The 14159-nt window shown below is 47.4% G+C and overlaps 1 protein-coding gene across 2 annotated transcripts in view; it reads right to left on the minus strand.

Moving 5' to 3' along the window:
* Positions 1–2339: 2339 nt before the first annotated feature.
* MBTD1 (mbt domain containing 1) overlaps positions 2340–14159 on the minus strand; it is a 947763-nt gene continuing 935943 nt past the window's right edge. Inside the window, exon 16 of one of the 2 annotated variants that reach the window (XM_086930849.1) lies at positions 2340–3246. In XM_086930849.1, coding sequence (XP_086786975.1) covers positions 3128–3246 — 119 coding nt within the window. In that variant the 3' untranslated portion in view covers positions 2340–3127. The remainder of the gene's footprint in view (positions 3247–14159) is intronic. The other variant, XM_086930850.1, reaches the window with a different exon arrangement.

Consider the following 14159-nt stretch of genomic DNA (forward strand, 5'->3'; position numbering starts at 1 on the left):
GCAAAGCTCAATTTTTATTTATGTAATAAAAAATATAAAGTTTATTATGCTCAATGTATGCTTCTGGACAAGGAATGATATATACTTTGAATGAGAATGTGCAAATCCCAAATTACTAACCGGTCAAACGCACCCCTTCTGAATTCCATATACCATTAACCCTTTTGCATAGAAAGACAAATGTGTGCATATTATTTATCCATACAATATATTTTACAACACAAAACAAATAGCTGGTTTACAAATATTTATGCACATTGTTTTGTCTGATTTTAAACAAAACCATACACCAAATATGGTGTCTGTAATTTGATTTATCTTGCTAGCTTTTTATGCAGAGAGATGCAAGGTGTTATTATTGTGTTTGGCTCAGATTTATAAATACACTACATTCCTTCTCAAACAGCTGGTTATCAATATTGTGCACTGAAGAATACCTCTGAGCACTCTAAAACATACAACAATAATTCCTGAGGATTCCTTGCATTAGTCTTACCGGTAGAAGGTAAAGCTCTTATTTTTCTCATATAGTTATTACATCTAAATGTGATGGTACATGCTCTTAATAAAAGTCACTGATCAATATTAGAAGAAATAGAAATTATGACAGTTGAAAACATAATGGCATGCACCACCTTTCCTGCCATAGATAATGAACTTTTCTGTTATGGCTGTTTGACAGTAGAATGGGGGGTACAGAAGTTTGAAGTAATAGGATCCTTAAAGTGTGTTATATGTTAAAGAGGAGGAAAACCAATATACAAATTATAGAAATAAGGGTCCCAAAAAACAAATTCCCATGAATTCTGGCTTGACAGCCTTAACCTTGTCTTGTATATGAACATATTAACAAAACTTAGCCATGCATATTAACAGAGTACACTTGTTACCAGAAGAATAATTTGCCCTAAGAAGGCTTACATTGTGTATATCCTGGTAACTATATCTCTGATTCTGCTCAAAGAGTTTATACATTTGAAATATAAAATGAGGAAGCTGAGGTGAAATGCACCTACAACCCCCAAAGGCTGGCTCAATATCAGACACTCCCATATCACTTATATATGTTTTGAAGGCTAATGTAGACAACTTCTTATTAAATCAGTAGCTGGAATATTTCAAATGCTCACATTCCTGTCTGGTTCTAAAAGAAAATGTGCTCTAGAGAGATTATATTAAGAATGTCTTTCTCAAATAGACCTTTAGTTTCAGATGATTGAGAAGTGTGGACAGGTTTTCCTCAAGTCATGCTATTAAATGGGGATTATATGTAATTATACACATCCAAAAGGACCACAGAATAAAAGGCAGAGAAGCAATATTTCATAAAACAGGAACTAGATATTTCCATCCTGATTATCAGGCACATAGTATGAGCCGAATATCACTTCAGCAAATTATAGTATTCAAAATTATTAAAGTGAAAACATTTAAAACAAACATATTTGCAATGTTTCCTCCATCTAAACATCAAAATACATTTAACTACCTTGATATTAAACATTATATTTAAAAAGCTGCCATTAATACAGTTCCTGTATTGTTTAAGGTCACAATTTGAGATTTCTTTTCTTCAAAGCAAAGTTTCTTGTTGAAAGCTTGCCTAGCTCCACTATTATTCTCTTTCTTTAGGCCTTTGTAATATAATTGTTCAGTGAAAATACATTGCCTGTCAATGCTTCACAGAATTCCTGTGACTGCTTCATTAATTATTTTAACCTTTGTATTTCATTTATATTGTACCATTTGCTAATGAAACATATTCAGCAATTCAGGCTACACAGATTGACAAATTATACAGGTATTACCAATGCTATAATAATAATTCCAAATTTTTAAAGCCCAAACGTATCACCCCTAAGGGTATCCACATAAGGAGTTATAAAGTATTGAGCAAGAACATGAGAACAATAAAGTGGTGAACAGGACAGCATTCTAGGGCCTACAAAGATAATAAAAAGTTGTTTTGTCTCTTGTGCTTTAGCTCACTCCTCTGTCTGCTTCCGTCCTTCACTTGAGTTGCCCAGCCAAAACGGCTGTCATTCTTCACTATTAATGGCAATAGGGCCGTGCTCAGATAATTATATTCAATGACATGCTGCTGCAATTCCACAGAAGCATACAGACAATATGAAGGTCATGGCGCTTGTACACAGAAAGAATGAGGACTGATCTGCTTTTCTCCAAAGTGTGGCAAGGTCATTTGTCACTAATTTGTTGAAAAGGCAAAAAATAACTTTTAAATCTTTTTATCTCCCTCATTGAGCGGTCACGGTACTAGAGAACAACGTGGAACGTCATAAGCTACGATAGACAAAAGTAAATGTCAACAAAAAATAAATAATAAGACACATTTCAATTGACCCTTTCACTTGAAAACATGTATATTTTGCACTTTCTAAATGGCACACTGAATTGAAAAAGAATACTTCTGGGATTGAAGAGGTCATCAGTTACAAGGTTAGAGTGACATTTTTACATTTACATTTTACTTGTTCATCTTTACCTTGGGCTGCTTAGAAAATAAAAGCTGTACACAAAAGCACAGATGTTTCAGTTTCACAGAGATCCCAAAGAGGTTTGCTTTGAAAGAAAATTAAGTACTAATGCACCACCTTTAATCACATTTGCAAGAAATAGAAATTAACACACACATATATATATATATATATATTTATAAAAAAACTGCACAGATAACCTGTTGCATTAATTTGTAACCAAGTCAAAAGACATGTGATTGTTGTATTTAACAAAAATCGTATTGCCTCAGTTGCACTGTAATGTCACTTTTGATAACACTTGTGTGAATTTACACAAAACATTTTAAACCAATTTTCTGTAATGCTGTCATTTAAAATGTAATCTATTCAACATCATTACCTTTGTGGTCTTATTAACATCTAACAACGGAGCTGAATGTGGAAAATGTTACAAAATCCTTTTCAAAACTTCAAATACAACACAAAACTGCCAAATCTCCATATAAATTGAAAAAAACTTTTCATTAAAATAGTTCTCTAAACCAAATCTTCTTAACTTAAATCTCTCTCGTAGGTAGCCAAGAACATTAGTTCAAAATTTATTCTAATTTGATCACATTTCTTTCTCAAAGAGATTTTGAGGTCTCTTATGGTTCTTGCTTGATGTAGTAGCTGCCAGATCCGTTACTTTCCTGGTCAGAAGTCCCTTGAGCAAAAGAATATTCTTCTCCTTCCAGCAACTCTTCTTTCATCTGCAGTGTAGTTGCTGCACAAAAGAATATATTTTTAAGATATCTCTTTCTTGTAAATAAATCGAACATGTTATTGATTTATTTAGGACATTTGTAGAAATGTCTGGGGATGCAATTATCAGAGAACACAATATTAATAAACATTACTTTAACACTGCAAACTTCCAAAGTTTACATCGACTCAAAGTCATTCAAAATTCAGCATTCTGAGAGCATAATTAACTCTTCTATGATAGAGGTTACAGTTAAACATAGCTGGTTTACTGAAACAAAATTACTTATCTCAGTAACCCTCCTTCTGGTGGATAATCGAACTGCAGATTACTCACCTTAGTCTATTTTTCAGGCGCCAGACTGGATCCCGAAACGTTTCCCAGCAATTCTCTCATATGCGACTAGGTGGTGCCGTGCGGCTCCGGGTTGGCTCTGTACACCCCTATGTTAAGCCTTTTGCTGGTAGAGACGATCTAACTCTAGATTCCTCACCTTGTGAATTCCCCAGGCGCCAGACTAGATCTGGAAATGCCTAATAGCAATTCCCTCACTTGTCGGTAGGTGGCACTGCGCAGATCCGGGTCAGATCTATTTCATCTCAGATGTGAAATTGGAGCCACTACATCTACACCACCTCCACATGCTGATGTCCGTTTCTTTCTGATTACTGTCCATGCCTTCGGATTGAGAGCCCATCAAAACCAGAATGCCAGTGTGCAGATCTGTTGATTGGGATCTTAATAATGGACTGTGTAGGATCTTACTAATGGACTGTGTAGGAAAGTAGGATCTGCTTTCATGGTTACCCCCACTTTTTGCTGTTGGATCCTGCTATTCAGGACCCCAGTCACTGTGCACCCCCCTCCCCCCCCCAATTTGACAATGCTAAGTACTTTGGTGCTTTCACAATTGGCTACTGGTGCTCCCTTCCAAGTCCCTAGTATGAGGTACCCAGCGCATAGGCACACCAGAGCTGCACCTGTGCTGCACCATGTATCTTGCCACCCAGGGTAGTTCACTGAAACTGTGACTACAGGCCCTACATTGCAATTCGTGTGAGTTGGTGCTTGCACCTCTCACAGCAGATATATTTCCTTAGATTTGAGGTCACTACACTTAATGTATTGGGCTAGGTTGGGGACACTTGCCAGCACATTCGGTGTCCTCCTTGCATACTCTAATTTGGCTTCCGCTCTGGTGTGAAACTGGACAAAGGACATGGCATTATCCTCCCCTCTGTCCAGCCCCTCCTCTGAACAGTGCCAACCCGTTCCCTAGAGTATGTAAGGGCTTACCTGTGGGTGGCTCTTCAGATTTGTCGTGGGACAAGATTCAACCCCTGAAACCACTTCAACTTCGATCGTCTGGGCACCTGGACTTCACCGGGAAATAAGACTGCACCAAGAAAGACTCCTGCTGCTCCTGGTCTTGTTGTTCTGCAAGTCTTCTTCGTCATCTGTGCTTCTTCCAGGTTCCTCTCCAGGCTTGTGGGCATCAAGGACACCCAAAGTAGTCTTTGGAGTGAAAGAGTCACTCTCCAGGATCTGCAGGCACTGCAACGAAGCTGACCGGTCTACTGCTCCGGACGTCCCACGGACTTCACAAGGGTCAGCAACAGAGGTGGTGGTTCTGCAACTCTCTCGAGGCCTGACCTGTCCTCTCAGCAAGTTTGAGACCTGTATCCCTCGTCGGAACTACCGGAACAGAAGCACAAGTTACTTACCTTTGGTAACGATATATCTGTAAGAAACAGTAGTTAGTATTAGATTGTTTACCTTAGAATATCCCCAGGCGTCAGTCTGGATCCAGAAACGTTTGTGTAGCAGTACCCATGCGCGTCGGTAGGTACGTCTGCGGCTCTGCGTCCGTCGTCAGGGGCGTTGGTGCCGGGATGATGTCGCTGTAGTACTTAGGCGCAGCCCTTGTGCGCTGACGTCAGTTCTTATACACAGCTTTTCCGCGCCAGAAACGCAGAGCCATGATAAAAACCAACACTGGTGCCATGAAACCAGGGCCCTCAAAGGGATATAGCTTAACCCTAGATTTCGGTTTGCAGAACGGGGAGGATGGGTGAGGCGGTAAGGAATCTAATACTAACTACTGTTTCTTACAGATATATCGTTACCGAAGGTAAGTAACTTGTGCATCTGAAAGAAACAGGTTAGTATTAGATTCCTTACCTTAGAAAAGATACCCCAGCAATACCAACCCCGGTGGTGGATCTGCGAACCAATGATCACACCAGAAAGTCCTGGAGAACGGAATGGCCGAAAAAGCCATCTCTCCGGACTTGACTGTCCAGGCAGTAGTGTCTAGCGAATGTGTGCAGCGAGGCCCACGTAGCTGCCTGACAGATGTCCTGCAAGGGGACTCCCCGACCCAGGGCAGTAGTAGTCGCCGTGGCCCGAGTGGAATGGGCACGTAGCCCCACAGGAGGCTCCTTTTCAGCCAGTGAATAACAAGCCTTGATGCACAAGACGACCCATCGGAAAATGGTCCGTTTGTGGACCGCCCGTCCCTTCTTAGCGCCCAAATAACCAACAAAGAGTTGGTCATCCACCCGGAACTGGCGTGTGCGGTCCAGATAGCATGAGAGCGTACGTTTTGGGTCCAGGCGGTGGAGCCTCTCTTCCTCTTTCGAGGGATGCGGAGGTGGAAAGAAGGTGAGTAAGGTGATGGACTGCCCGATGTGGAAGGCTGAGACTACCTTGGGCAGAAAGGAGGGACGCGTCCTTAGAACAACTTTGTCCGGATGGACAGAAAGAAAAGGAGGTTGTGAAGAAAGCCTGGAGCTCACTCACCATCCTGGCAGAGGTGATGGCAACCGGGAATGCAGTTTTAAGAGTGAGAAGACGAAGAGGACAGTTATGAAGTGGCTCGAAGGGAGCGCACATCAGATAAGTTAGAACAAGGTTCAAGTCCCACTGAGGCATCACAAAAGGAACAGGGGGAAACATATGAGTGATGCCCTTCAAGAACCTATTTAGAACTGGGGACTTGAACAGAGAGGGCTGATCAGGTAGCCTTAAGAAGGCGGAAATGGCAGAGAGGTAGCCTTTAATAGTGCCCAGAGCAGAGCCCTGCTGGGCAAGAGAAAGAAGAAAGAGGAGAACCTCAGAAAGGGCGGCAGAGAGTGGATTCACAGCCTTTGCTGTGCACCATGCCACAAATGTGTTCCACCTGCAGGCGTATACCGATTTTGTGGAGGGACGCCTGGCTGCCAGAATGACATCACAGACTTCAGGAGGCAAGTCAAATGGCCTCAACTGTGGCCGCTCAATCTCCACGCATAGAGGTGGAGACTGGACAGGTTCGGGTGGAGGACCGGCCCCTGCTGCTGAGACAGAAGGTCCTCCTGAAGAGGCAAACGAATCGGGGGATCGACTGACATGCTGAGTAGCTCAGGATACCAGTATCTTCGTGCCCAGTCTGGAGCCACAAGGATGACTTGAGCCCGGTCTCTCCTGATCTTCTTCAGAACTCTGAGCAGAAGAGGTATAGGTGGAAAGGCGTACAACAGACCGCAACTCCACTCGTGACGAAAAGCGTCTCCGAGCGAGTGCCGCATTGGAAATTCCAACGCGCAGAACTGATGACATTGCGTGTTCTCTTCTGTGGCGAATAGATCTAACCAAGACTCTCCCCACTGCTGAAAGAGACCTTGCCCCACGTCAGAGTTCAGACGTCATTCGTGATCCATCATGCACCGACGGCTGAGTTCGTCCGCCCTGGCGTTCAGGGAACCTGCCAGGTTTTGAACCACCAGGGTCACGCCCAGATGTTCCAGCTATTGCCAGAGGCGCAGAGCCTCCTGGCACAGGGTCCACGACCCCACCCCGCCCTGTTTGTTGGAGTACCACATGGCGGTGGTGTTGTCCGTGAACACCTGCACCACACTTTCCTGGACAGAGGGGAGGAATGCTTTCAGTGCAAGCCGGATCGCCCGCAGCTCCAAAAGGTTGATGTGGAGCCAGGACTCCGCCGGACACTAGAGGCCTCTAAACTCGGCCTCTCCCATGTGGCCCCCAAGCCCACGAGGGACACGTCGGTCACAACTACGTGCTCCGGCTGGGGTAGGGAGAGGGATCTGCTGTTGACCCAATCGCGGTCCGTGAGCCATCACTTCAACTGTCTTGCAGTGCCCTCCGAGATCAAGACGTGGTCGGACAAGTTGCCCTGATGCTTGGCACACTGAAACTTCAGGTCCCACTGCAGAGCCCGTATCTGCCACCTGGCGTGATGCACCAGAAGGATGCAGAAGGCCATCAGTCCCAGAAGCCGCAGCGTCAACCTGACAGACTCGGGATAAAGGCGGAAAGATCGGAATCAGAGCCTGAATATCCGGAACCCGCTGTTCGGGAGGATAAACCCGAAACTGCGCCGAGCCTAGAACCACTCAGATGAAGAGGAGCTTCTAAGAGGGACACAGGTGTGACTTCGGCACATTGATGCCAGCAGGTGCAGGAGGTCGGTCGTAGTCTGGAGGTGGCTGACGACTGTATGGGGCGAGCCCGCCTTCAACAACCAGTTGTCTAGATAGGGGAAGACTGACACCCCTAATCTGCGCAGACTAGCTGCGACCACCGCCATCACTTTCATGAACACCCGGTGGGCCCTGGTAAGGCCGAAGGGGAGCACGATAAACTGAAAATGCTCGTGGCCTACCGTGAACCGCAGGTAATGCCGGTGGGCCGGCAGGACGGGGATGTGGAAATAAGCGTCCTGGAAGTCCAACACTACCATCCAGTCTCCAGGGTCTAGGGCAGCTAAGACCTGAGCCAAAGTCAGCATCTTGAACTTCTCCTTCCGGAGGAAGCTGTTGACGTTCCGCATGTCCAAGATAGGGCGTAGGCCCCGTTAGCCCTTCTTGGGAACCAGAAAGTAGTGGGAGTAACAACCACACCCTACTTCTGGCCCAGGAACGCGCTCGATGGCCCCCTTGGCCAAAAGGGCCGTAACTTCCTCTTGCAGAAGATCCCCCGAAACGCGGAGGCACTGCGGTGGACTGGCTGGAGGGGTCGCCTCAAAGGGGAGGGAGTAGACCCTTCGGACGATTTGCAGCACCCACCTGTCCGATGTGATATTGCGCCAGTGGAGGAGGTGATGGCGAACCCTGCCACCCACTGGCGTTAAATGGGTCTGAAAGCTCGGACTAGGAAGGCTTTGAGGCGTATGCTGCGGGGGTGGATGTGGACTCTCCTCTCCATTGTCCTCTGGCACCTCCACAGCGTATCACCATGTCCGCCGCCGCGCTGGATGTTAGTCAGCAGGCCGTGGCTGGCAGGATGTGTGGGGGTGCCCATTCCTTGGCCACGAAAGGAGCGAAAGGCAATAGTTTGCTGGCGCTGGGCCGATAGGCCCAAGGACTTGGCTGCAGCCCTGAAGTCCAAAGAGGCGACAGCCCTCAAACGGCATGTCCATAAGGGTGTTCTGGACGTCAGCCGAAAAGTTGGCGGACCTCAGCCAGGCGTGGCGGCGACCCGCCACCGTCGTTGCAATCGCCCTGCCCAGCGAGTCCATAGTGTCCAGCCCACATCGAATGGAATATCGTGCCGCATTTCGTAAGAGATTGGGCGAGTTTAACCCGGGCCTCCTTCGGGCATTGTGGCAGCACGTCCGCGACCGTGTCCCACAGAGTGGGTATAACGGCCCAAAAGGCAAGCGGTGTTGACCGACCGCAACCCCAAACTAAGTGAGGAGAACATCTTTTTTCCGTACTGTTCATACCTTTTGGATTCCCGATCAGGGGGAGCTGTCGGGAATGCGGTCTGGGAGCTAGAGGCCTGGATAACCAGGCTCTCGGGGGTGTGGGGAGTGAACAGGAAGCTAGGGTCGCCCGGGCGGTGGCATCTGGCCACGTTCCTATCTACAGGGGACCTGTAGCGGGCCTGGACCAAGTGCCCAACAGAACGTCAGTTAAGGCCTCATTGAATGGCAGAAGAGTCTCCGAAGAGCTTGCCTGCGGTTTGAGGACCTCAGTGAGGAGGTTAGTCCTCACGGCCACGACGGGGAGCTCAAGAGCCAAGGCCTTGGCTGTCCTCTTCAACACCACACTGTAGGCAGCCCCCTCCTCCGTAGCCACGGTAGGAGGGGAGACAAATCCAGTGTCGGGCGAAGTGTCCAAACCACTGGCCTCCCCCTAGCTCACCTGCCCAGTCCTGAAAAGACTGGCACTCCCGTGCCAGAGGGTCCTCAGACCCCTCCCAATCCGCCTCAACCTGGTACTCAGGTTCAAATGATGGGGCCGGATCATATAAGTATTTCACTTCTCTCGACGTCGAGTGCGGAGTCGATCGACGCCGTTCCGACGCCGGAGCCGGAACGATGATGGGATCGGGGACGACATCGTCCGGGGACGGCGTCGGGGGTGACATCCTAGGAGTCGCCGCCAGCGGAGGGGTCGTTAGGTCGACCAGCGGCGACCCAGATCCGACGGGGCCCTGCGACGTCGGGACCGAAGTCGCAGACGGCGCCAGGGCCGAAGCACCCAACAGCGCTGGTGCGTAAGCACCCAGCCTGCTTGGGCTCCCAGTCCGGACCGCGGGGCCTGAAGGCGCCGCAGAGCCCAACGGAGTAGCAATGACCTCATGGCCATGAGGAAGGCATTGATCTCCTCCGGTGTCACGTTCTGCCCAGGGACCAGCGGGTATGGAGCAGGCCGCGACGTCTGCGGCTCCGGTAGAGCCGCTTGGGTGGTGTCGCCCGAAACCCAGGCCACGTCGCACGAGTGTCAGGGGGAGTCAGAAGAGCGATGTTGTCTCTTCGACTTCTTGTGCCTCTTACCTGAGGACTTGGAGCCCGACGAGTGGTGTCGACTCGCCAAGCTGTGATGACTCTGGCCCGCGACTGGTCCCTCGACCTCCTCCTGGACCGGGACCTCGAACGGCGCGGGCCGACTGCCGGAGCTCAAAGCGCTTACGGGACCGCTCCCGCCTAGCTTTCGACGTCAAGGCCCGGCAGTAGGAGCACGACTTGTCATTGTGGTCGGCCCCTAAGCAATTAAGGCACTGGCGATAGGGGTCGGTAACCGACATCAGTCGGCTGCAGTCAGCACAGGGTTTGAACCCGGGCATCCCTACCGGCACCGTTGGAGTCGTTAGACTCGAAAAAGAGATCAAAAAGGATAGAAAAAGTTTAGTCAAAAAATGACTAAGGGTACCACTTTTTCCGGATCGGCGCTTGCTGGTGCGGAAAAAAAGAACTGACGTCAGCACGAGAGGACGGCGTCTAAGTACTCCGGCGACGTCATCCCGGCGCTAGCGACGCCGATGACCGACACGGAGCCGCAGACAACGCCTACTGACGTGCAGGGGTACTGCTACGCAAAAGTTTCCGGATCCAGACTGACGCCTGGGGATATTCTAAGGTAAGGAATCTAATACTAACCTGTTTCTTTCCGATTCGCCGAGCTGTGATGACTCCGGCCCCACGACTGGTCCCTTGACCGCCTCCTGGACCAGGACCTTGAACGGCGCGGGGCCAACTGCCGAAGCTCGAGGCGCTTACGGGACAACTCCCGTCTAGCTTTCGACGTCAAGGCCCGGCAGTCGGGGCAGGACTAGTCATCGTGGTCAGCCCCTAAACAATACAGGCACCGGCGATGGGGGTCGGTAACCGACCTCAGTCGGCTGCAGTTGGCACAGGGTTTGAACCCTGCATCCCTACCGGCACCTGTTTTTCGAGTCGAACGAGTCCAACGATCAAAAAGGATCGAAAAAGTTTAGTCAAAAAATGACTAAGGGTACCACTTTTTGTCCGGATCGGCGCTTGCTGGCACGGAAAAAAGAAGAACTGGCGCGCAAGGGCGGCGTCCAAGTACTTCGGCGACGTCATCCCGGCGCCAACCACGTCGAACGGGGAGCCGCAGACGACGCCTACCGACACGCAGGGGTACTGCTACGCAAAAGTTTCTGGATCCAGACTGACCCCTGGGGATATTCTAAGGTAAGGAATCTAATCTAACCGGTTTCTTTCAGATCCCCTGTGCATCGCGTCGACTTGAGTTACCAAGGTTTATTCGCTCTGTACTCCAGAGATACAAGAAGCTCCAGCTTACAGCATCTCTTCCTGCCATGATCTTCGTCCTCATAGCATCCTCTGCATCGTGGGCTTGCACCTTTGGTGAGCTGCTCGAGGTCCTCTTGTGACACCTCTGCCTTCGTCCTTTGGGTCCTCTTGAGCTTCAGTGGGCTCCCCTGCTTGATCGGGGCCTGCTTTGACTCTCCTGCAATATGTGAGCCCATTGGACCTTGCGGGTTCCAACATTGCTTCTTTTTAGTTTATCATGTCTGTTGCTGCTGCCAAGGTTTTTGTTGGTGCTCCCGCCGGACACCTACTCCCTCATTCTCAACCTTTGACGCGGGCCAGCTTGTGAATGGCTCTTAGTCTTCCACAGTTTTACCTGGTGCTCACAGCTGCAGCCACAAGGTCACCATCATCACTCCTGCATCTTCCGTCATCGGTGGTTTGCTCTTCCGTGCCTCCTGGTCACCTATGAGCGGCATAGACTCTCCCCATTGCTTGCAGGTTCTCGTCTTCAAGAATGCACCCTTGGATTCTACTCAATTCTCTCACCTTCTTCGCCAGCTGCATCTCTCCTGAAGTCCTCCATTGTGGTCTACAGCGATTTCTGACATCACTTCACTCTTATGCATCAGGTTTCCCTGGTGTAGGTATCCTGGTTCCTGGGGTATTCACAGGTGGGGTGACTCTCCAACCTTCTGCTTCCACTGGGTTTCTTCAGGGTCCACTGGGAAGGATTTTCAGAAAATACCCTGGCACTCACAATATCACAAATTTCATTAAAGAAAATAATCTGTCAGTTTGACCCAAAGAAAAACAGATGAGAAAAGATTCCTCATAACACAGCAAACATAGAAGATGCAATCATATATTCCATTAATAATTTATTTCTTATATAATAACAATGTGTAATATTTCCTACAAAAGGGCAAGGACTAAGACATATAAATCATGCTTGACATAATTTTAAAAGCTTTCTTCCAGGATGTAATGACGGTCCAGTCCTTGTTTCAGAAAACACACGAAAAACAGCCAACGCGTGTTTCGTCACCACCGTGACTTTCTCAAGGCTGTAAGGACAATGGTAAAGAGAAAGCGTATATGTAAGCATTCATTAGTTCCTAGATGATTTAAAAACGTATATCATTTATATGGGACGATGTGCATTTGGAATAAAATTAGGAGAGTGAAAGTATTACACAAAATGTGTAGCAAACCGTTTGTCCAGAAATGAGAAGATGAGAAGGTCCGATACCTACCAACATGTGAAAAAAGAGAAAAAAGGAAAGCAAAGAAGAAAGAAAAATATATCTGTGCCTAATATTCTAATACATGGAGTGCATAAAGTAAATAGCAGGTCATTAAGAAGAAACTTTCTTGTTACCACCCAATGCGATGTAGTAACCAGTCTGTGTTCGTACCAAAAAGAATAAAAATTGGACCAGTAACCTCTACATTGTCCAGATTATACGGAGAAGTTTGACAGCTCAAGATACGTAGTCCATCTAATTGTAAAATCAGCATTCAAAGCTTGAAAAAATGATTATTATAAAACATTAAAAAAACACACAAGTCTTGCTGGTGCTTCGAGAAAGGTATAGGTAACTCGTTCAGTCAGAATGGGTCACTTTAAAGGTAGCAGTGTCTCATTCATCTTCGGTCTCCGTTACTGCTGATGAAAAAAAGTGGGAAGGGTGCTTCTTTAAAAATGCAACCACAACTTTCCTATTGACTTGTTGTGAGTATGCAGCTGTGTTTCCACGCTGCACACAGACTCTGCGGTGTTCCTGGTTACTTACCTTGGGTGGTTCCCTGTGTCCCCAGCTCTTCTGAGTCTCCTGGTCCAAGTCCTCACTTCAGTCGCAGTTCGTATTCCTCTTCTTTAGTATATGGTTTTGTCTCAAATCCCCTCAATGTGCGAGTGAATTTTTATAACTACACTGTGCTTCTTTTTCATTTAACCTACACTACATGATTATAACTGATTAAACAAGCTGCTTAACACTCCTTCTGGACTAAGCCTGTAGGCTACTCTCCACAGCTACCACTTAAAGAGCTTGTTATGGTTGTTTAAGACCACTGAAATCACCATAAGGGTTGTCTGGATTAGAGCAGGGTGCTAAACTTATATAAGTGTGCTCCATATACTAAGCCAGCCTCCTACAGACTGTGTGAGTTACCTCAACAGAATGGGAGCTTGGTGGGTCGGTGAGGAAGGAATGGTTTGTAACCTGTAATCCCAGTTTCCTCTCTGGGGTATCTCCATTGAAGTCATAAGCATTAAATAGTCCCGCCTACGTGTGGGTATCCTGGAGCACTTTTTGATAGTATGTCTTAAGTGTAGATGTTTGCCTTTCTTCAGGAAGGCTTGTAGAATCACTTAAGACAAAATATTGTGCAACCTATAAGGAAGGTTATAATGGCCAAATTCTTCAGATTGTACTTAAAATAGGGTAACTAAAACCCATGTATATTTAAACCCAAATAATTTAGCAGCACCTTTTGTGCCACCCTTAGAGACCCTGCACCTTAACACCCACACACTGCCATTGCACGCTTGGTGTTTGGGTGTAGAGAAAAGACAAGTCAACAAGGCACACTGTGTGCCATGCCTGCAACCCACTGCTTGTGGCCTAGGCAAGTCACACCTCTACCAGGGTTTCCCAGCCCACAGGTTGAGGCTACTGTTGCATAAGCAATTTACCCCTACAGTGCCTAAGTACATTCTTAGACATTGTAAGAGCAGTAATGCCATAAAAGAGTATATGGTTGGGGATCTGGTTGTCACAATCTCCCCAGCTCCATAACAGCTTTACTGAAACCTTGGTGGCAAACATTTCAGCACATTAAACCTAATCTGATGCCAGTGTGGGATTTAATGTAAGATGCACTCATAGGGCATCTTAGAGAT

The sequence above is a fragment of the Lissotriton vulgaris genome, chromosome 7, assembly GCF_964263255.1.
Source record: "Lissotriton vulgaris chromosome 7, aLisVul1.2, whole genome shotgun sequence".
NCBI classification, from domain to species: domain Eukaryota; kingdom Metazoa; phylum Chordata; class Amphibia; order Caudata; family Salamandridae; genus Lissotriton; species Lissotriton vulgaris.